General features: G+C 38.0%; 1 protein-coding gene across 6 annotated transcripts in view; it reads right to left on the bottom strand.

The window, feature by feature from the left end:
* The window catches only part of FAM53A (family with sequence similarity 53 member A), a 78001-nt gene that overhangs the window by 47325 nt on the left and 6593 nt on the right, over positions 1 to 24083 (bottom strand). For 3 of the 6 annotated variants that reach the window (XM_067298336.1, XM_067298339.1, XM_067298341.1), the window contains exon 2: positions 7723 to 7977. In XM_067298336.1, the coding sequence (XP_067154437.1) occupies positions 7723 to 7800 (78 nt within the window). In that variant the 5' untranslated portion in view covers positions 7801 to 7977. Of the gene's footprint in view, positions 1 to 7722; positions 7978 to 9082; positions 9106 to 10647; positions 10924 to 11627; positions 11798 to 24083 lie in introns of those variants that run through there. The other 3 variants (XM_067298337.1, XM_067298338.1, XM_067298340.1) reach the window with 3 other exon arrangements.

Here is a 24083-nt window from a genome sequence, read left to right as displayed (position 1 = left end):
AAACAGTCTTAGAAATCACACTGGTTTATTAGTAATGCCTTGTTAACGAGAAACAATGTAGAGGTCATGCTTAGAACAAGGTATGTACATGAAGGCCTTCAGGATTTAAGATTAAACCTGGTCAGTAGCTCCTGCATACTAAGACAGGTTGCAAGCAGAAGGTTCTCCATTTTCCTAACTAATTTTATCTAGGAAAAAAAGTGTTCAAAAGGCATTCTCAAACTGTCTAGATTTTTCCGGCAAAGAACAGAGCTTGCTATCCAGTCTCCTATAATTACTTTATAGACGTAAGGCCCTATCAGAGCCCAAGGATGGCTCTTTATTCCCCATCACTACCTCAGGATGGGGAAGAAGATTGCTTAAAAAAAAGCACAACAACAAAAAAACCCCACATACCCACCAAGAAAACCCTCGTTTTCTGTGTATAGACAAAGAGAGGTAGCACTGTATATAGACTTCCTTTCCAGATACAAGTTCACTTTTTAAACAAACATCCTTGGCCTACAAAGCTTTTCTTTTGTGCTACATAGGAACATAACCAGTGCAAGTAACAGCTTTAAATCCTTGAACTCCACACCTAAGATACAAGTGCTAATCTATGGTAATATTACCTTGGAGTGTTTGTTTTGGGATAGGGAAAGAGGGGACTGACGAAAGGAAAGGACAGCAATCAGATTTTTATCTTGCTTCTTATCAAAGTCTGCATATATGAGACAAGCCATTGCTATGATTTCTGCTTTATGCTTGCAATTGTGGATGTATTTACAGCTTTAAGAAAGCTGTTTTCTTAAGTAAACAGCAGAAACCCAGAGTTTTAAGAAGGACTAACAGGCTGCAAATCCCATGGACGTTAAACGATTTGAAGTATGAAACCTGACAACAGGAGTAGGAACAGCAGTCGCTTTTACTAGTTTGCCTTTTATAACTGCAGTCGCTAGTTATATAGTATACCTGTATTAATAAAGCTAGTGTTGATAGTTTACTCAAACAAGCTAGTAAGGTACCATACGGAACATTAGAGCACATTGAGATAAAACAGCAATAGTTAATTTCAGCTTTCCCTGAAGGACAAGCAGACTGACAGATTTAAGAGACTCAGCAGGTTATTTAAGGGATCTTCCCCCTGCAGTTTATTCCCAAATTAATGGCAGCACCAGTCTATTCAACTATCAGATAATAGTTAAGAAAAACGCATTTTTTGAACAGAATACCATGTCAGAAAGTTTTAAAGTGATGCATCTTGAACCACAAAAAAAGGACAATAAGAATGACTTAAAAGAATTCTTAGGCTTGGTTAGAGACTATTCATACAGGTTAAGATCTCGCAGGTTTAGAAGTAACAAAATCTTGAGAGCAATCCCAAATGGCCATCATTAGATGAATGCTTAGACATTTGTAAAGAGGACCTGATAAAAGATCCATTTAGTTTAAAGTCTCTATAAAAAAAAAAGAGTCATTTGATTACCTGTATTCTAACCACATGTTAAAAAAGCCTCACCCATCAACTGGAGACTAAACTATCAGATCTTTGGCAGTTACAAACTAATGAAAGCATTTTTAAAGGGGATGGGGGGGGGGGAAACATGCATTCAGACCTTATCTGTAATACGCAGAATGACTTCCATGTTCTTCAACACAGACAGCCATCCTGTCCTTAGAGCCACATTAGATCAGCTTCTAATGAAGTCAGTGCTCAGTTCTAAAGAAAAGTAGTCAGAACAGCTTGTAGAACAAAAAGTAGAACAATTACAATTTGTTCTCAAAAGTGATCAAATGTACAGAATCCTGTTAAATTACAACAAATGATAATTCTTTGGAGACTGAGGCCAAAAACCTTGATAATTAAAAGGAATGTCATATATGACACCACATTCAGAAGATGGAGAGGAAGGTGCATGATTTCCAGTAGGAGCTTGAAGAAAATAAGGGAAGAATATCTGCATTGAATCTACTTGGCTTTCTAAAACTGAAACTAAGACTACTTGGAAACATTATGTGTATTCTAACGATATCTTAAAGTCCAAACTTGAGTAGGATCTATTAAGTTGTAAATTGTTTGTGAGAGGCATTATCTTTATATCTATACAGAGCAGAGGTCTCATATGGGCCATTAGATATTACTGTAAATGGGCACTGTACTCAGTTTACCGGATCCTGGATTTGTCCTGGATTGGCTAGACACCACCTGCCCCATTCACTCCCTCTTGCGTTAAGGGCTACCTGAAGTTTCCTGAATGGAGAACTTTTTTTTTTTAATTATTATGCTTATCTTTTCTCAAGTATAATAAGAGTTCACAAAGCAATTGCTAAGAACCTTGATAGGGAAGTCTGTTACCATCTGTGTGAGGAAAAGCTTCTTTCATACAAGGCCAAGTTATTAAACAAGGTAATTTTCCAGAAGAATAGACTCAATAGATCATGAATGTCTGTCTACCAGCTACTGCTTTTTGAATGGATTTAGATCAACACCTGATGCATCTTGAAAACTTTCCAGAAAAAAGCAGGTCCTAAAATAGTTGCAGATACTACACTATGAAACCACAAGTTTCACGTAAGGTTGGAATTAGGTTTCTTTTAGGCAAGAAGGTGGGTCTATTTTTAGTGCTCTTTCACAAGTAAGATCTTTTCTGTGTCTGGAAAGATTATGCTCAAAAGGGATCAGATTTTGTGGATTGACCTTTGAGGCAGAGCTGCAAGTTTCACCTGGTCAAAGTATTCACTCAAAAGGGCACCCAGTCTTGAACTAAGCAAGTGGAGGAGGCCCAGAACTGGGACCAACAACATATTGTGTTATTATAATATGCAGTGTGTAATTACAACTTACATCACTACTTTAAAGAAGTGTTCTCAGCTAACAAAGGTTAACTGTAACAAAAATAATTCAGGCAGTTTTTGTACACACACTCCCCCTACTACATTAAAAACTTAACAGACATTACTCTCCTCCTCATTATCTGCAGAATAAGTTACATGAAGTCAAATGACTTCTTGATCTTCAAAATCTTAGATTTAGTTTCTTATATCTTTCATTTCAAGACATTTTCTGCAATTCTCAAATACATTCTGAATTCCTCCTCAATTTATCGGCATTCTTCCCAACCTGTGGGCACCAAAGCCAGAGTTACTATTCAAGTACTGATTCCATCCCTGCTACACAGATGTGACTTTCATTGTTTGAATAGGCCTGAATTCCAGATCTTCAGTTCTCTATCAAACATCCTCCAGATATAAGAAGAGAGGAAGTAGTGAGAAGAAGCAGTCAGGTATACAACCTTTTCCAGTACCTGGAGAAGTGATAGGTCAAGTCACATCTTAAATTCAGCTCTCATGTCTTTCTACCAATGACTTTGCATGCAAGTAAGTAATCCCAATTCTAAACCTTTCAACACAAATCAGCTTAATAAAAAATAAAACAGAGGATTTAAGAGCTTCTTCCTTCCACAGATGCTTGTCAAGAGACACGTTTCCTTTCTAATACCACAGCTTTAGGTCTTGCATCTTGCCCTTTACTTCAAACCACTACTAGCTTCTACAAGAACATGACAATCTTAACCAGAGTATAAAGGAAAGACTTAAATAAGATTCAGTAGATCTATGTTCAAGGAAACGGAGACCAACTGTTTAACCTAGCCGTGCTGTCAAATCATGAAAACCACAATATGCTTGCAGAATGTGTCGTACTGTTGCAAGATAAAAAACTTGGGACACTGTACAAAACAAAAAAGCTTGGGACACTGTACTGTAAAGCCTCCCTGCTTTTACAGGAAGAACCCCAATTGTTTGGCTGCTTTTCCCTAAGCTAGGTGCAGCACAAGAGCATGCAACATCACTGAGCACATGCTGGAGAGGTGTTACACCAGTTGCAAAAATTAACATGTTGCTTAACATAGCAGTAGGAGAAACTGCATCCAGGATTTTATGATATACTCAGGCAACAGGTAAAGAAAGATACTTGGTCATCATACAGGTTACACAAATGAAAGACCACACGTATAGAGGATATAGCACTTATATATAATTTTATGTATATAAAAAAAATATGGGCTTTGTGGTAGGTAAGTGGCCTTGAAAGAGCTACTATTTGTTCTTTTATAACCCTCATTTATGAGCTTTGTTACACTCCCTTTGCCTTGCTGGCTGAATGCAAACAGATTTGTTCTTCAGACAGGCAGATATACAGGAAAGGCAAGTAAGTTCTTACATTCTCAGCACGAACTAATAAAAATATTGTGTACAATCAGAAGAGAACTCTTTGATTTCTTAAAGATTTGACTCATAGTACAAACTAATCTATACCAGTATCTTTATCTCAGCACAAAAACATATAGGAAGAGAAAAAAAACCTCAGAGTCTGAGAAATCTACCTGATCGCAGCTAATCAGAACATAAATCAAACGAACCTGCTCTTTTCCTTCAACACATGCTCCATACATCCAACCAAGGTTAAAAAAAAAAAAACAACCACACAACACACACACACCCAGCTTTCATATGTTAAAAAAAGAAAAAAGAGACGCTAAATGCCAGGAATAGTCAGTTTTTTCTGTATCGCCCCCCCCATTTAAATTCACTGAGTAGTATCAGTCCAAGCCATGACAGACTTCAGATCAGCTACCTACATAAACTAACAATTGTTTAAAAGATAAGTTTCCCCCAACTAAGTAATTTTTCCATCAACTCCATCAAGAGAGAAAAATAAACAGCAGAAATTACTCTTGAGAGAAGATCTGTGGCAAAAAGAATAATTGAGGAGTTCAAGTAAGAGGAGTGAAGGGGCTTTTTAGAATGCTTGTTCCACACAGCTACAGGGGCTCAACAAGCAAGTAAATACTTCATAAAGGACATTTTCATGTTGACTAAGCTGACTGACTTGAACTTGCATTTTCATGGGAGTGTAATCAAACTCAGAAGTCAGAAAAAGTCTTTTCCCCAAATAGCTTCTGGCAGGACAAGCTTCCAAAACAACTTCTGAGTTTATGTTTATGACTTAAAAAAAATCTAAAAAGTCTTCTGGGGGGGTACTGAAAAGTGTTTGAGAGCACCACAAGCTAATTGTCTGAAAGAATCCAAGTGGGCTCCTAAACTCTAAGGTACACCAGTCTAGACCTGGTCTCAGGGTCATATAAATCAGTATTATCAGTTTCCTCCCTTTTCCCCAACTATTTTATGTGCTTGTGCCAAGACAAGTGCTTGTGCAACTGCACTGTGAAAGGGATCATGAAACTGATAAGGGTTAACATTAACTCAGGGAAGAGAGGTTAGTCTTAATCCTGGATCAGTTCATAAGATGATTCACTGCATGGTCCTACAGAACTTTGTGCCAGCACAAGCAGTGAAAGGTGCAGGCGAGACCATTTCAAAATTGCTCTAAATTATTGGTGCTATTAAAAGAAGCTATAGCATTAGCTGCAGCTTCTTACCAAAAAGTCTAAACTTGCTGGAGGTGATTCGAGACCTTTATATAACTTAGTCTTTTGTCCTTATTAAAATTTAGTAGTGATCTGGAATAAAACTTAAACCTAAGATAATACACTTTTTTCCACTAGTAAATAAGCCATCATTTGCTCCTGAGAATCCTTTTTAGTAGGAAAGGACCTAGTTGCACACCTTCATTCACACTCAGTCCTGCATTTCCACACCTTGCTTCATGATTTCCACACTTTTTCAAGCTGCTACTTGTGTATAGATAGAACCTGTTCCCAGCCTCAGGCCTCATTTTCTTCAATGACTAAAGCATTTACAAACCAAGTACTTGATGCATTAAGGGTCAGGAGGAGAGGATGAAACAACTGACTACACATCATTTGCCATCTTCCACTTCCATCTGCTCATTCTTCTCCCTGCCTTATTTAAGTACTGATAAGGATAGGAAAAAAATAAAAAAAATAAAAAACCCACAACACATTACAGAATGCCATTAGGCTAAACAAAGAGCATTCATATTTAGGGTCACAAATCCATATAGACTCCATACAGTGTAAGAGCAGTAAATACATCCTTCTCTGCTCTTAGAAGTCTCTGACCCAAAACCTACAGTAAATATCAGTGAAGGGATACCTCAGTGTCCAAGTTTATGCATGTTTATTATATCTGTCTCAAACTTTACAAGTTGCAAGCTGCTGCTACACTTTTAGAGAAATAACCACTATTAGCTACAGGTCATCATCTGCTCACAACTAGGTCTAGAATTTAACTAGAAGTGCCACCAGCTCAAGAATACAGCAGATTCCCCTTCAACCTGCACTTCAACTGTTTCACCAACTTAGTTCAATAAAGACAAGCTGAGAGCATGCACTTCTATATTAAGGGAGCTATCATCTTTCCAAGACCTTATACATGCCTTTCAAGAAGGGCACATACTTAAGGTAAAGACAGTAGAAACATGCAAGTTATTAGAAATGCTCTTAATAGAACTGTTTCAGTTTAAAAAACCCTTCTGATATCTCATATAAAATATTCTTACTTTTGTGCCAGGTTTTACATGTGTGCACAAAAAAAATTGGTGTTTTTCTTGAATACGGACAAAGAGTCAAATACTTCACACAAGAATTAAGAGTTGCTTGTGCGCAACCTCTGCCTCCTTCAGTATATGATTGACCTGGTCCAGGCTTGTGAAGTAAAATAAGGAAACTGTTACTGAAGTACAGCTTATAGGAGGCTGTTTACTGTAAGTAGCTGAACAGGCCCCAGGTTAAATGCTAGTGCTACTTAGTATTACAAAAAGAAAAATAGCAGAATTAGAGTTGAGCAATACTTTGACATGTCATCATTAAACATACATTCCTCATTTTTAATGTCTCATTGATACCCTAGAGTTTGATTTGCAGAAGAGTTAAGCATTTTCATTTGCAGTTAATGTCAATGAACTAAGTTGTTAGGCTAGCACAGTGCTACAGTACTTCACATTACACAAAGAAATATGGTCTGAGGCTTCTCAGATGGGCAGTCAAAATTAAGGAGAGTATCTTGTGTCTTCGTCTGCTCACTCTGAAGCAGAGATAATACCGCTCACTTCACAAGTGAGGTGTGAAGAGCTGCACAATAGGAAAAGAAAAATAGATTCCACAGTTAGGGTCTGAATAGCATGCCTGAATTGGGTCACAGACCCACAGATTAAACCAGCAGGAAACAGTAAATATTACAAAACTATTCAGAGCACCAGCCATCTCACACTGATAAGCAAGGATCTACTTGTGTCAACATGCTGGTAGTCAGGAACCTGACTTTCAGTTCCACTGAACATATTTACCAGAAGATCTGTGCTCCTTTTCCACAGTGCTGAAAATTGCCTACATGGTGGTCACCGGTTTTTATAAGTAAATAGTGTTATCAGACATCAAGCACTTGCCTACTGAAGAAGTCTCCCCAAATACTAGTATCTTGTTTTTGTTAGGAATCAGGAATCCTGAGAAGTCTTGACAGTTCTTTTTGATCCTTAAAATATTTTACCTCCCATGAAGAAAACAGGCTTTCCACTACTTGAAAATGAAGCTTTGTACATTTAAGATGATCATTAGAATACAAAAGCATCTCCTCAAACAGCAGGACCACTCACTGAAGTTTCACTTTTTCCCTTAGCAACCCTCACCCACCTTGCAAAACCATCCTAGTTTCAGTGGCTTAGTTCTGGCTCATGTACATTCTTGAATTTGGTGTGTATTTCTGAGTTATCTTAAACTACTTTGCATTTCACATTTACAAGTTATTTTGGCACATCCTTACCAGATTAATATTGTACGTTTTACATGTCAGATCATCCAAGCTCTGGTTCTGCAGCTTTTCTGTTATTAGTGTTACCATGGTAGTCGTTCCTTTTCCACCGCTCACACTGAAGTGTTGGAGGCTCTTCGGTGTCTTGTTTCAATACTCATGAGCCATTTCTGTTTTGGTTTAAAGTCTCAAGATTTATGCTTCCATCTTATTGCCAAAGTCTATTTCCAAATGCTGTCAATGTATCATGTCTGCTTTTCTGTAAAACTGGGGCAGAAAAAGAAAGTCAGAAACATTCTTGTGTACATCACAATTGCAGTGTTGTAATAACTGAACCATTTTGCACACATGGGTATGCGTGAGAGACCACTCGAAACATGACCAGTGTTGCTTAGCATTTCAGATTACAGGTCTCCTTTCCTGAAGCAATATTCCTAGTGAAATTTCATTGGTCACAACTTTTTAAAAGGGGGTAAGAATCATATTTATGCAGTAGAGAAGACATTTTCTGCTTTCCTACAATTAGACTGATTCTACCTAGGAACTTTATCTAAGGCAAAGATGCAAGTTTTCCCCTCATTTAAGCTACTAGTAAAGTCTTAGCTAGGTGAACTAGAACAGCCTATGGAGCATGCAAATACTTACCATACTGTTCTGTATGGTTAGCACTATTTGCCATTCTGAGAGAGATTCTACCCTTTTGTTTTGTCACTAGATCTTTCCCAAAAGAGAAGAGGAGCAGTAGGTAGCTCAAGCGCTATATCCACTCTCCAAATCTTTAACTACTTATTTAAAAAGCCACAGGAAATATAATTGCTACCTGTCAGCAAACACCTGATCTTGAACTTGTAAGCAGGACAAATTAGCAGACATGCAAAAACATCATTGACAAAGGCTTAAATATCTTTATTCTGGGAGCAGCCGTTTAAATTGAAAGCATTAGGTTCACTAGCTGCCTCTGCCTGTCCTAAACACTTTCTATACAGATTTCTTTCTCTCCCTCTGTACCCTCAGCAACAGTAATCCTTGACTATTACAGTATTAGTCTTCACTGCCTGCTAAAAACAAAAATGCCTTCCCCCCCTCCCAAAACCCCACATACTATCAGCTGGTTACTTTTAGTACAGCAAGTGTTCTTCCTTACTAAACTCCAACTCATTCCTTCTCAGTTCTGAAGAAAATAAATAAAAATCAACTGCCAGTTTTCAAAGCCAAATCTACATTAGTATTAATGCTAATTTCTTCACACCACCTTTAAAAATACTCCTGTTCCCATACTTTGCTGTCCCTAGCTCATGCTGACCTGTGGTATGCATTAACCATTTTTGTTTATAACTTAAATTGGTCAAGTTTATTCAGGGACTGCACCTACCTTTATAGAATAAAAAATAAACAACAGACACATCCAGATACATCTGAGGTCAAACAAAACAAAGATCCTGGGGAAAAACATTTCTGATGCTAGCAATAAAAGTTTGCTTTAATTTGATAGGATTTAAAGTCTGCAATAAAAAGGAACAGCAGAAATCAAAATGAACATTGTGTAAAGTATTGTTTCTTTTACACACTGCTACTAATCAGCTGTTTAAATAACCAGTAGTAACAAAGAAAGTCACTTCAGTCCATGACCCAAGTTAAACCCATCTAAAAGTAAGATATTAAGAGTATTAATGGCAATGTCAGATTATCTTCTAAACCTGTTGCCTCTGAGTACATCCTCAAATATGATTTCATATGCTAACCCTATACTATTTCACCTTCACAGAAATCTTTTCTATAACACCTTCAGTAGCCCAAGAACTCTCAGAATCATAACTTCTGGCCACTTTTGTCCTCATTCTGGTATCTAGGTTCATTGCTACAAGACAGGATGCTCACAAGTGGTCAACAACCTTATAAGCAAGACTACCTAGACATCTGGAGGCTTCATTGGCCCGTTTCTACTGAATGTATCACGTCTTCCAGAAAAGCACCCAAAGATTTGAAATATTTACCAAATCCTGTCCTGAACTTAGATCATGTCACCTAGCCAGATGTCAAAATCACTCAAGTTCCATACACTCACTGCTAAAAATTACATATACCCTTTTCAACGTAAACATCTGCCATGGCAAAACACAATTCATGAAATGCTATGCCAGTTTAAGGGCAAGTGTGCAAAGAAAAAAACACTATTTAAAGTAGCACAATAAAAATGTAATGTACGGGGACTTGTCTTTTAAACATAATGAAGTTTGAACTAGATCTAGAAATCAAAAGAAAGGCTGACTGGAGGTCAGCAATTGTACATACACTGATGGCATCAAACTGAAAATAAACTGAAACCGAGTAACTTACTAACTCAGTAGAGAGACTTTCAGATTCATTTTAAGGTTTAAGATTTCTGTGACTAAGAGGGTACTATCAACACTGCTGATCTTTTCAGCCATTTCTTTACTTCCTCTTCTGCATAGAAGGGACACATAAGAATTTGAATGTTTCTCTACCAAGAAAGAAAATAAGCAAATCCAATAAAACTCAACGAGGAGGAGGAACAGACTTTTGGTCGGTGAACGGACTACTACAATGTAGTTATATTTTGCCTAGTTTCACTGAACAAATTTGAAGTCTGAATTATACAAACAAGAATAAGGAGAGAAAAGACAAGGATACTAGTCTTTAATGAAGCAAGACATTCAGTCACATGAGAGGGTAAAGGGAAGGAAAGACTTCACGATCACAGCAGCATTGCACTTTCAAAATCAAACTGATATGTACAATGATCATCCACATACTTATACCCTATTAGATATTGAAAATACTGCTTCAAGTAGCAACCACTGTGGTCTTTTCTGACAGCGTGTGTTCCAGGCTCTTCTGGAAAGGATTTCCAATCTCATCAAGAAAGGATTTCTTTAAATGTACGTATTTAAGGGATACATGGGATGGAGCACGTACCACAAGGATGAAAAAGTTGTATTAGCTACACAGGCCTTCCTATGAGCTCGCTACTGTTCATCCGATGAGGAAATTCCATTTTTCCATACCAGGCAAAGTCTAAAGTAGGAGTTCTCGCTCAGTTCAGAAGCGTGCTTTAGAAGCGAACGCCCTCCTCATCCTTCCTTAATGTGCTTTAGTTCACATCATGGACCAGCCCCATCCAAAAGGGATCCACTCTGAAATGAAACCAGAAGGTGCACTCCAGCCACTGTTGAGGGCAGTGTGCTGGACACCTAACTAATGCCAGTCTGAAGCAAGCCCCCATGATGTGCATATGCTGCAGGCATCAGTACTGTTTCACTCTACAAACCTGTTCCTACTGGGCCATGCCTCTTGCTAATAATGACATAAATGATGTTTAAAAAGAAAAAAACAGATTCAAATGTTATCATAACCAGATTCTTATAAATGAAAGTTATTCTAGGTTGCAGTTCGATACATCTCAGCTGCCATGACTCTGCCATGCTCAACTGCCAACACGTTCCTGTTTTCTTCTCTGGCTATTGTTACCCATTGTGGTATGCCAGCACAAACGTTTGTGCTACTACACAAGGAATTAGATCAAGGAATTTTTCTGGTTGGGAAAAAACATACAACACACTTCCTTTTGTTTTTAGTAAAGGTTGCTTTCCAGCTGGATCAGTTCCCCAGACTGGTTCGCTATGAAGAAATGAACACAAATGCTTATGCAGGCACCCTGTGGGAGGCTGGAGCTGCTGACTGAAGTCCCCATCTAACCATAGCTTCAAAAAGAAAAAAGTCACACAAGAAAGCTATTTGACACAAGCATTCCTCACACCGAGCCAAGCAGATTCTCCTATAATTAGGAATTAGATCTCCCATTCCAAAGTATATTTTCAGTTCATGCTCCTTTGACTAGTCAAACTGCTACAAGCTCACAGGGACCTGCAATCTCCCCTGCAGCCTCAGCACCTTACCTCCAAGAGACAAAAGTTTCATTCATTCCAGTTCACTCATTTATACTCTCCAAGGAATTGCTTCTCATCTTTGTTGATTAATATTGGCTGTTAGGACACAAGAGATTCTTAAGAGAGTCACTCAACTTCGCAATGCTGTTATTTTAAAACTTCACTAATATATTAACATATTGTCAAACCTTACAAGCTCTTGGCCCTCAGCACCTCCTAACTGCAAGTTCCATACATGACAGAAAAAAATTCCTCACAGTAGCTTCATTTTTTTGTTGTTTCCAGATCCACTGCTGCAGTTTGTATCTAATGTAGCCATAGAGATGGTAAGCTCTTCATTTTATGTACTTTTTCCACCAAGTTCTTTTCTTGGAATTGGTTAAAGGCAATCAGAATTCTTTTTCAATTTCTCCTTATCATGCCCTTTATGCTTATCAGGCTGAATCCCTCTCAAACTGCTTGGCACTTCAAACTAATTGGATTTTCCGTAATAGGCACCATTTGACCATCCTTGCTAGGGCATGTGGATCCCGCTGAACTTGCATTTCTTAAGCTGCCTCAGCTTCATGCCATGCTTCAGCATGGATCTTAGTGCAGTCGAGTTGTGCCTACTAGTCCAACTCCATCCCTGCTTCCTCTACAACCCGTAATGTAAGCGTACCCCAGGGATACACATCTTCACTGTCACCAAGTCTCTAAGTTGTTAGCAGCTGAGCAAGGCACACAAGCTCAAACACTAAGATCCTCCATGTCTTAAGGCAATAACAACACCTCTTTAAAAGAGCTGGACAAGGTCCTGGAAGATTATGGCCATCTTTCCTTAGCACATCATCCCTTATGGAGCCTGATTGGGTTAAAAAAAGTGAGAAAGCTGAGCTATCCAAGATAAACATGCATAACAGACGACCATAGTCTCTCCCTGTGTTCTGGCAGAGACTTAATCTTATGGGGAATCCCATAAACTATGGGTGTGTTGGGGAAGCTATTTTTAGCTGCTGGAAGACAGGTTAAAAGTTAATCTAAAAGAATAAAATAAATGGAATATATAAAGAAAGCCTCCAAATGCAATAGCAAGCCAAAGCTAACACTTCTCACAGTTTGAGAATGAGCTCTGATGGAATCAGCATCACCATTATCTCCAATATAAAGCTTTATTCTATGACACAAATATTCTGAAATCTGAAGAAAGTTTAGATTTATTATTCCATCTCTATAGTACTACTAAAGAAATGAGGTTTTATTTCTTAAAGTACAGTTACAAGCAGTAATGCCTTTAAAATTTCTGCCAAAGGGCAGAGAGAGAGGAAAAGAAACACTCATGTCACAAATTCTGTATCATCTCAGTGATGTAACTGGGGTCTTTGGGGGAAGACTACTGAAACTATGGAAAACCCCCACCAGTTAAAGGATGGCAGGGACTCACCCAACTTAACAACCTTCTTTCAAAGTGATGAAGAGTTCTGATGAATAATATAAAGCCGATTCAAAAACCTCTTCTTGGCTCTAAAAGAACAAGGCAGCCAGAATCATTTCCAGCCCACTCTTCCTCCCCTGCATACTGCAGGACAAGATGTTCCATCAACAGTTCATCTCACTGGGGAAAAAAATTTACATTTGTTTTAAATACTTCTAACAATTTCTTCTGTTTTTGGAAGTTCCATCTTGGATAAAGAGGAAAAGATCACAAGATTTCAAATGATTTCCCCATAAAATGAATGTGAAGAGGTTTCTTGATTAAAAACAACTCCATAGTTCTGTCTAAGGGACTAATATTACCCAGTAATAACAAGGTCCCTCTTCCCCATTTCTTCACATTATTTCCTACTCTTCACTTAGAGACGTACAGAAACCATATTACCAACAATCCCGTAAAGACTTACTTAGCCAGATTCCAACAGAAGAAAAGGATCAGCTGGAGTCAGAATTCCAATTCAGATAAGCAGGTCCTTTAAAAATATCATCTCTGCTCCAGCAAGCCAAAGCGCTGATCACTCCAGCAGTACTAATTCCAGATCTAGATAAATTTTGCTACTAGCCTCTAAATGGAAGACACCTTGATTTTTGCTTCCTGGCACTTTCTGCAGCATCCAGGAAGCATTTCAAAACTGAAACATCACACAGAACTGTTTAAGTTACACACCATTTTTTGCCTGTCTCATCCCGACTTAGTCTTGCTTCAAGCATAACTAGAAGACCAGCTTTTTACAAACTGCAAAACTAATACTTTTATCTGAGAAAGCTATACAGTACATTGCAAAATTCCATCTCCCAAATGGAAGTAGAACATTTTTCTTATAGAACTACCCATCTATTTACCATAACACTAAGAAGTTCAGAGGGTCTAAGCATTCCTCATAACATAAGTCTTATAATCAATTTTGAGCCCAGGAAGGTTCTTAATAGCAGACATTTGGACTCGATGCTTTTTAGCACTGATTACAGAGTGGTTATTCTGCAGCCTTCCAGGATGCCAGCTGAAGTCTAACAATTAGAGCTTTAGAGTTTCCTGCAACTATAGAATGGTCCACCAATATTCTGGAGGATAGGTGCTAGAAAAATACTACTGATGGCAAAACACTTCTGTTTCCAGCTTGTTACAGTATCTTCTACTTCAGGGATCCTCACTTAACACAGTGAACTAGCACCCTGTTGTGCTGATGTTTTCTTAAGTTCTCTACAGAAAATTTAGAAGTTAATATATTAGACTAACAGAATTAATTTCTGATCTAAAGATGGGGGAAAAAAAGTAAGGTTTAAGTAGCTTGCATTCCACAGAAGTAGTTTCACAATTGTCTAGCAAATCCTGTTTAAATAGTAGATCCTCTCCATGAAGACTGCAAACCACACAAAATAAGGTAAGGTTTGACAACACTCCCTACACATGCTAGAATTGAAAATGAAGCCATAGAAGTTAGAACTAATATCTGCAGTTCAGAGATTCTTTTAAAGACTAAAAAGATATTTCTTGAACTACAGAATCTTTTAGCTTCTCCATGCAGAGCTTTCATAAGCCAGTTTTTATTAGAAGGAAACCTCAATATTATGAGGTGTTCAAGCTCGGATTAAGGTTGCCACAACATCAGAGAACTGCAAAAGGGGCAAGAAAAAAAACACACTGGAAGGCATCCTTTATATTAAGGGATAGACACTGGAGTTAAGTTTCTCAGATATTCCACAGGCTCAGGAAGCACAAGCAATATCAAGAGCTCAAAAGTTTCCACGGAAGAACAAACCTCACTTATTGTGCAAGACAGGATTATATTTCACTATTCTAAGGCTGACAAGCAAGGATTTGGCTTATTACCTTCAGTGATAGAACAGGATAAATACTAGGGCTGCTTGCCTTAGCTAAATGCAGAACATCACTATGGAACTCAGAACTTCACTGCCTGACCCTAAAGCACCATCATTTTAAGGACAGCAACTGGTCACTGAGACGGCTATGACAAAACAAACTGGTACCAAGAATAAGACTGCATCCTACGCATGCTTTAGCACTCCCCTATCTCCCACACTTCAGCTGTGAGAGTACCTGTGAGAAGAGAGCAAAGCCTAAACCACCAAATACAGCATTTGGACCCAGTTTTACTTGACAAAAAGGCAATGCATTATGGAAAATTGTTTGAATTCAGAAGGGAACAAACAGTACTCAGTTTTCTGATTGGAAAATGGACTTTGTTTTTCAAAGTCTTTCCTCCCGTGGGAGATGGAGAACACCTGCAAGCAGAAGCACCAGAGGTAAGCCAGGTAAGTGCCTGGCTTAAGATGGTGGCTTCCTGTTTGCAAATTCGCAGGCAGATGATGGACTGGGAAGAGGTTAAAGGTAATGTTTAATATAGAGATTTTAGTTCTTCAGATACAGAATCCATCCAGCTTGTCTTAGGAAATAAATACAAAAAGACTTAAAAATGGTTTTATAAAATTTTAATAGAAACTGAACCTTTAACTCTGTTACACAATGAACTGTTGCTTGCAAGAAATACTACCCTTTATTTCTCAAGTTACTATCAGGTGGTGTGGTTTGGTTCTGTTTTTAAACCAGGAAGAAAGTCTCCTTCCAGAAAGCAGAAGAAAGCATGAAATAAGGGATGTTAGGCCTTTACCCCAGTTTATAGAGTATATTTCTCAAAGTAATGGAAGTGGTGGTGAAATAAGCTTGAGAGACTTTTTCCAGTCATACACAACTCTTATCCCTTAAGACAGGGAATGTACCACCACAGAGAGCTATGGATAAGAGTTTAACCCAACTCCAGAGGTTACAGCTTTTCATACTGATACAAGCTAGCAATATTAAGCCTCAGCAATCTCCCAGGTTTAAATCCCTCTTTCACAACTGAGAAAGACCTACCATCACATCACAGACAAATCATCCTGCATCCTCCCAAGTACGTGTCTTTGTCAGACAGGCCAATAGATGACCTGTGCCTCATGCCTGATCCAAGATGTTTTGCTCCTTACGTTCTCTGCCTTAAAAGAATCCAGCCCTATTTAAACAACAGGCAAGGATTTTATCAATTTTGTTGAGGATATTTACATCTACTGTACTGCAGCTCCATTTGAACCGGCTATCAGCATTAGCCTGCAGCCACTGAGCTTCCCACAATGTGCAAGTCAAATTCTTTTTTTCTCCCTCTTCTCAGCATTCCCGCAGAAAGCACAAAACTACTTTTGTACCATGTTGAGGTAGAGGAAGTCTGGTCTACTGAGGCTTTTGTACATGAATCCCAAGCCCCTTGTTTTTACCATAATTATGAACTAAATGTGTTAACAGTCATTATTTCAGAAGTAAACTGGCTCAAACTAAATACTGTCTACTAGGTTTTGTTCCAAGTTACTTAACCAGGCAGTCACCAGTTGAAAGTATTTCTGTAACTTTCAGTCCAAGACATTATAAAAACAGTATATGGAGCTGGAAATAGTCTGTGTAAGAGAACAGTTTAAGCTCCAAATAAACTTGTTCTTATAAATACTCTGTTTAAACCCAAAGGAAGCATTTATTTAGTATACAAAACTAAGATAAAAAGGCCCTCAGATTCACTACAAATAATAATTCATACACATATCAGCATTTGAAGAAACATACATACCACCAACCTAAATCTACCATGCTCCCACTAAAGTATATCATGCAGGTTATATAAGGCCCACAAGATTTTATTTTACTCTGGGGCTTGTGCTGGGGCCCTGAAAGAGAATACAAAGGAAGATTAATTGGCTTTATCACTGTGATATTTGCTTCACTCCATCAGTTAGAGAAGAAAAGCTAGGAAAAAAAATTAAAATAAGAACTAAATACCACCTACTTTTTTGTTGGTCTTTGCCTTTAAAATGAGAACAGACACAAGGGCACATACACATCCTTAAAAAGGAAACTCTGGCCTGACAGCATGTAGCACAGAGCCTAAACTGTAGGATAGCAACAGTGATGTATAACTCCCCCCCCCCCCCAAGATAAATTCAAATAATATCAGTACTAAAGTACTGTTGTATTACTACACCCTATGGGTTTGGAGTTGAGGAATTATACAAGTCTCCCCCATACCTCCTGCTCCCAAAACACACACATAGGTAATAAACCTCCTCCCATTTCCCTTCAGGTTTACTCTGAAGAGTTTCAGACATCTGGTTGACTTGTTTAAAATAAAAAGCCCAACTAGTAAGTTTGTTTTTATGATCCCAGAGCATGGAACATTCTTGCTGGAGGCCTCAGGCCAGGTGAAAAACATTTGTTAAGATGCTACTTCATGGCATTGCAGGGATCTAATGAGCTGTATAATCTGCACACAGGGAAGTCTCCCTAACATTAGCTTGTGACTACTATGAAATTTAAGAACAAAGGGCCTATGGCAGCCCAAGTATTTTTCAGTAAATAGTATAGCTGGTGATTTAAAGACACTGCCAAATTTAGAAGAACTTAGGCATCTATAAGCACTGAAATGTATGTTACTAGCAGTATTCTGTGAAAAGACAGGTATATTCCCCCCCCACTAGCCTAATGCTTCAGATTAAAATCAGCATTTCCTTCTCATGACAAAATACTACACCCAATTTAATGTACTAAGAAAAGTTTCAATCCTTGATGCCTCAAAATTGTAAGTCTCCAGAAGATCATTGCGTAATTGTACTGAATGAGCATGTATATTTATTTAGTGTGTATTCTTGTTTTAGCAGCTTAGGACAGATGCATTATTTACATATTTTTATATAAACCCCAGAAGGAGTCTAACAAAAGAAAGCAAATTACAGGAAGATCTATGCAAAAGTAAAATACTTTACAGGCTTGCATACAGTAGTTAAAGCTTTCTGCTATATCATCTATCTTGAAAAAAGCATGGAAGTGCACTGAACTGATATGAGATATCATACTTAACAGACAAGTCAAGTTCCCTTTCCTGGCCCAAACTTATTCTCAATCATAGCTGAACATCTGTAATCTGTTACTCAAGAAACCTTCAAGAAAAAAAAAATTTTTAATTCATTTGGCAGGCAACAACACTTCAAGACCTCTAAAGAGAGATACACTGAGAGATCAAATTTTAAAGCATCATTCTAGTTACATGACCCATTAGAACTCAAATTAAAAAAGTCCACACAGCTTTCAATTTTCAAGCATTTTTTTTAAATAAAATAAGAGGTCTCAGACATCACACTATGAATACCAAAAAGCAAGTGAATGGCAATTTGAAAGAGTTGTTGCTGATGCCCCTTAGTGACTTATCCTTGCTGCACTAAACTATACTTTACCTCAACTTAGTATATGTTGGTTTCCAACTTTTGTTTTGAACATCTCTAGAAGCTTTCTAATGGTGAAATCTTTGAAGAGGTGCACATTACATATGTACTGCTCTACCACACATATCTGTTTTTCTTTTTAACATCTTTCATGAACCCTCAGAAACAAATCAAATATGCTCAAAGTATGAGCAGACCAGAAGTCCAAATCCACAACTGTAAGGGAACAAAATACAAAGAAGAAATTAGGTATGTTGATAGCGTGCACTTTCAGCATTCATTTCAGATGTTGCCTGAAGTGTCATCACAGACATCCTCTTACCAGGCTTAAGCTACTTCAATAAAAATAAATTTTGTTGAGCTACGTAGCTTACGACTTGCTAGTTCATTAGATCATTCCAAAAGCAAGATAACTGCTTTCTTTGTCTATGCATTCAGCCTTTAATGGCACACTGAACAGCTGGATTCAGGAAATGCTATGTTAGAGGTCAAGGCAGAAACTAAGGGGTGCAGAACTGCAGTAGGTATTTAGGAAAAACATTTGTAACAATTACGTGAACTAAAAGAAATCTCATGAGACAAATGAAGTTACATCACATAAAAAGACAATTATGCTAGGTCAGGAAAAGATAGTTTAAAATTAACTCCATTTCAAACACATCAGGTTTTTTTTCAGTACTGAAAGAAGTCATTTTCAGACCTTCTTGCTTGATGAAAGATCAGTGCTTTCATTGTGCACTACCTCAACACTATCAGATATTTAATGAATGAGTCACTAGTTCTACAAGCAAGTTCTATGGATAGATTCATATGCCAAAGTAGATTCAAAGAAGTCACGAGGACGGTAGATCATGGAGTCTACTCAAAATACAGCATATAAAGCCTTAATGCAAAAAAAAATAAGAAAAACCAAAAACCAAAAAAACCCAGCAAACCTCCCGTATGGGAAGCAAGTGAACACAAGGTGTTGATGAGGAACTGTACTTCAGTTTGTAGAGGGCAGAATAACTGATTTTTCGTTGAGCCAAAAATGCAAGGTAGTCACCTCTGTGGAAATGGGGGTGGGAGCTATTGTTTTAATCTTCACTGATCTACACAGAAGTTTGGCAGTTTTAAACAGCAGAAGATAAGTCACTTGGCTAGTAAGCCAAACACATACATCTGCAGGCAACACAGTGCAAGAGAAGACAGGACTATGAGTGTTTAGAAGGGAAATCTGTGTTGTCCCACTTGGTTAACAGAAGCTGATCTTGTCAGAATGCAGTGATCTGTAAACATAACTGTCCAAGTTGAAGGACAAAACAGTAAAGATTTATCTGATAAAGTCAACAGTAAGACATGCAAGCTTCTCCTTTCAGCTCTTACCTGAAAACTTTCAATCTTTCAAATGATCTGACACACTTTAAAATAAGCCTCTGAAATTACATCTGGGATTCTGACATCTTCAGTCACGCCAAGATTTAGGTATGCTAGTCTGTATAAAGCAGTAAAATGTTTTCTGAACCTCTGAAAAGCCAAACCACTGAGTTAAGGAAGTCACTGACTGAGCACCTGGACTCAGAAAGTGTTGCAATAACCACCAGCTTTTGACAGCTGCAGTCTTTCCTGCAGGTGCAAAAAAGCATTTTCTTCATTTCAGTTTGCCTCAGTTTAACAGTTAGTTCAGTAACTGGTTCAGAATTTAGAAACAGATTTGGTTTTATTTGATCTTCTCAAACCTCATGTTCAACTGAGAAGTGAGGGAGGGGAAGGGAAGGTTTCCCCCACCTGCTTAGTACTTCCAAAGCCCTCCTGGAAACAGTGATCACAGACAGCTGGGATCATTAGGGTCAAATATCATTTTGCTTTCAATTAAGTTCATTTGAAATGCAAATGCTGTTTGGAATACTTTTTCAATTAATCTAGTTCATTTAATACATTTTTAATTTAATAAAGACTTTGATTAGCAGTAGGTACACTAAGTTTAGTCTCAGGTCCCACCCAAAAGCAACTAAAGCTTTATTTATGCTTTATGTTAGAAACTGGTGAAACTTAATTGATTTATATATATATATCTGTATGTTAAGACTCTGTATTTAATCAAGAAGTTGCTGACAGCTGGATGCATCTAGCTAAACAAACATCAACACTGCATCCTAAAAGCAAAATCCCCATCATTTCTTTTGATTATTAAAGGAGCTTGGAACAATTAATTTAGCTGTAGGTGTCAGAAGCTAAGCAAAGAAATCCCATCCTGAGTATCTAACACGAGGACAGGAATTGCACCCTCATTCCACACCAGCCACCACCACCTGCTCAGTGAGACTGGGGGGCTATTTCTCAGTCCTACCATTCCACAAATAAAAATGAAGATCTGGGATAACGGTATGAAGCTACTTTTATCTTAACAGTTTGAAGAGTTACTGTGCAATTCTTTTTTAAAAGATATGGCATTACACAAAAACAAGCAAACAAGAAGCCCTTGCTTATTTTTAACTTTACAAAAAAAGTAAACTATACTTCCTCTCATACCAAAATGCAAACAAGTGTTAATGTTCTAAGCCATGCTCAATACACATTCTACCATTCACATCACCTCCAACTCCTCAATTCCAAGAAATGTTGCCTTACTTCTTTGAAAACACACTGTGGGTTAAAATGACTGAAGTAATCTTAACTACAATCCTAGTAACAAGCACTAGGCACTTTTGGAGCAGGATTATCAGACTTCAAACTCCTACTGAATTTAAGACTGCACCATGATTTTGAAAAAAACAGATGTCTCTTTAGAGCACATAATGAAAAGCCTAAGAATGGTTATAAGACAAGTTATTACAACTTGTAGCCAGTTGTGTCAAAATTGGAAAGGAACTTGTTCTAGAGGCATTGCAGTGCTTTACTGCACTTGAATATATCTGGGTGAGAAAGATAAACTGCTGCATATGTAGGCACTGTAATCAGTGCCATGATCAGAGTGAGACTGAGGAAATTCAAAGTATTTACATCTTCACCTTCTGGTAAACTTTACACGGACACAGATTGGAGGAGCAACAAGTGAAAAGTATTTACAGAACCTGACAGAGAAAGGGCTTAAGGAAACCCTTCTCTGTGAAGGGCAAGTTTTCTATGTGAATCAAGTTGTGATGCAGTGAGGTAGGGGAGAAGTCATGAGAAGCACGCTTCCGTAAGGAGAGTGTTGCTACTATAGAAGACACAACAAATACTTAATTCAAGTACCCTAAAAAAAAAGTTGTATTTCCATACCTAGCTTGCAATGTAAAAAAAAAAAAAAGTATCACAAGAAGCAAGAGCTTAAAATAACCCAAACTTCAGAGTAACTACTGATGACTTCAGAGTGAGTCCACAACACCTGGAATTATTTGCAAGATACCAGATTTAGGCTGCTATATCATAAATTTGAACACAGTCAGGAATTTTTTTTTTTTAAATGTTTTTGGACATCAGTTTCAGAAGCTAAGCCTGCCTTCACTCCAGGCGTGCCTTCAGAACAAGTAAAAAGTCAAAATTCATTTTACTTGTTTCCAGTTCCCCAGATTTCAGCAGAATTCTGGGAGAAAAAAATACACACATACTGTTGTAAGTACTAAAAGCTAACAAAGAGTTGAGTAGCACCCACCAGGTTCTTTAGGAATCACATGTCAAATGAGAACTTTGCTTTGATATTAGAGTAACAGGCTTCAGGGATAGGACAGAACCGACTGAATTCATACATCTGGACTTTCAAAAGACTTCTGATGTAAGCAGAGCAGTCTATAGTGAATGCAAAACTTGTTGGATAACCACACCAAGACAGCAGTTATCAAGGGCTCAGCCAGCATGCAAGAATGCACCGAACAGGAGCCCAGTTCAGTTCACTGATTTCATTACCAGCAACAGATGGTGGGAAACACAGTAGGCTTGTCATACAGTGGACAAAGGTAGGAAGAACTGTAAGGCAGAATTAACTTTCTGCCTAATTCTGACAAATTGCAAATCTGGTCTGAAAAAGTAGTATACAATTCAATAGGGACAGGTTAAAAAAAAAAAAGTACTCAGGTGGGAATAATTAACTGAGCAAATAGCAAGATGAGTCCTTCAGAAGAAAGCTGTGGGTTACATTGGATCAACAAGCTGATCTTGAAACAAGTGTTAAGCTGTTGTAAGGAAGTCAAACATATGGGGATGCATAAACAGCGATGTCAGCTCCGGGGCACGTGAAACAGTTTCTCTACTCCACTCACAGGAAAGCCTCAGCTGGAAGACAAAGCTGGGCTTTAAGAACCACACTTAAAGACCAATGTGAACTAACTGGAGAGTTTGGAAAAGAACAAGAACGATTAGAGCTGAAAAACCCATGACCTCCCAGGAAGAGCTGAATACACTACATTTATTCAGGCCAAAAGTACCACAAGGCTGTATGTTTGGAGGGGGAAAACAGAACATGCAGGAAACAGGAACATGACAAATACCAGTTCAAATATTTTTAAAAGAACACCCCAGGGAAAAAGAATAGCTGTCCTTCACACACATGGGGATTAGGGAATAAGCTTCAACTACAGCAAGAAAAATGTCTAGTTTCACATTCAAAAAAGTTCTAATGCTGAGCTGAGTGCTGGACTGCGGAGGAAGGAGAGCTTGAGAACTAGTCAAGCATCTTTTAAGAATCACATTAAATACATGTGATCCTGTCACAGAGCAGGGGCCTCAACTAACCTACACATTTTTCAGTCCTACTTTTCTTAGGACTATCTCAGTTTCAAGCTACCGTAATGTTTTCACTTATCCTCTTACAAGATACGCGCATGCTGAATGAGCTAGAAGTTAGCCTTCTGATCGTTCAAATTGCAACTTTAGGATTCCTAGCCTGACATTTGCATGTTCAGGTTATTTTACTCTACAACAAAAAAGTCACAGCTGCCACATATTTTCTTCATACAGAAAAAAAGCAACCCAAGTCATCTCTCTTGATAGCAAGTAATTTTCTAGCAACACTGTGGTACATTTCCCCTCTGACCAACAGACACAAGAATCAGCAGGCTGCATACACACATCTTCCCGAGCACATCTAAGACCCTATAACAAGCATTTCGGCAAGTGATGCAATAGTTTTCACTGATGCAGTGTCACACGTCCTCACAAAAATATATTCACCCTTTACTATGACTACAGCCTTCAGGTTGGTTAAGATTCCCTGTGCATATAAACTAAATTCTCTAAAATGAAAACTAACATATCCTAGATTTTACAGATGGGGAGCTGAAGCAGAGAGCGCTTGCTACAGCCAGTTACAGGGAAGTCTGTGGCTGAGAAAACAGAAGTTACATGCTCACATTTAAGCTGTAAAAATCTAGAGTCTCTAAAATGCAGAATGAACTCTAAGTAACAGTTTAAGCATAAAACAATCATACAACAGTTAGATACAAGCTGTTATAGAGAAAGAAAAAACTTAGCATTTCCAGTACTAGAAAGTTTTCCAGGGACCCCTCTGATTTGTTATAGATATCATCCTTTTGAACAGATTTGTGAAACAAGAAAATAAGTTTAAAAAAAAAAAAGCATAAACAGTCCATGCTACCCTCCAACAGTTCAGCAATTTCTTATTCAAGTATTGAACCAGACAGGTCTGCTAATGGAAGACTATGAGATAAGTAAGTACACACATAGCCAACTTAAGTGAACTACCACATGTACCAAGAGGCAATCAAGCTAAACTTCATCCATACGTTCCAGTGTCAGCAGTATCTTCTTCCAAAC

This window comes from Apteryx mantelli, chromosome 5 (genome assembly GCF_036417845.1).
Source record: "Apteryx mantelli isolate bAptMan1 chromosome 5, bAptMan1.hap1, whole genome shotgun sequence".
Lineage (NCBI taxonomy): Eukaryota > Metazoa > Chordata > Aves > Apterygiformes > Apterygidae > Apteryx > Apteryx mantelli.
Note: the sequence above shows the minus strand (reverse complement) of the source record. Positions and strands in the feature narration are given on the sequence as shown.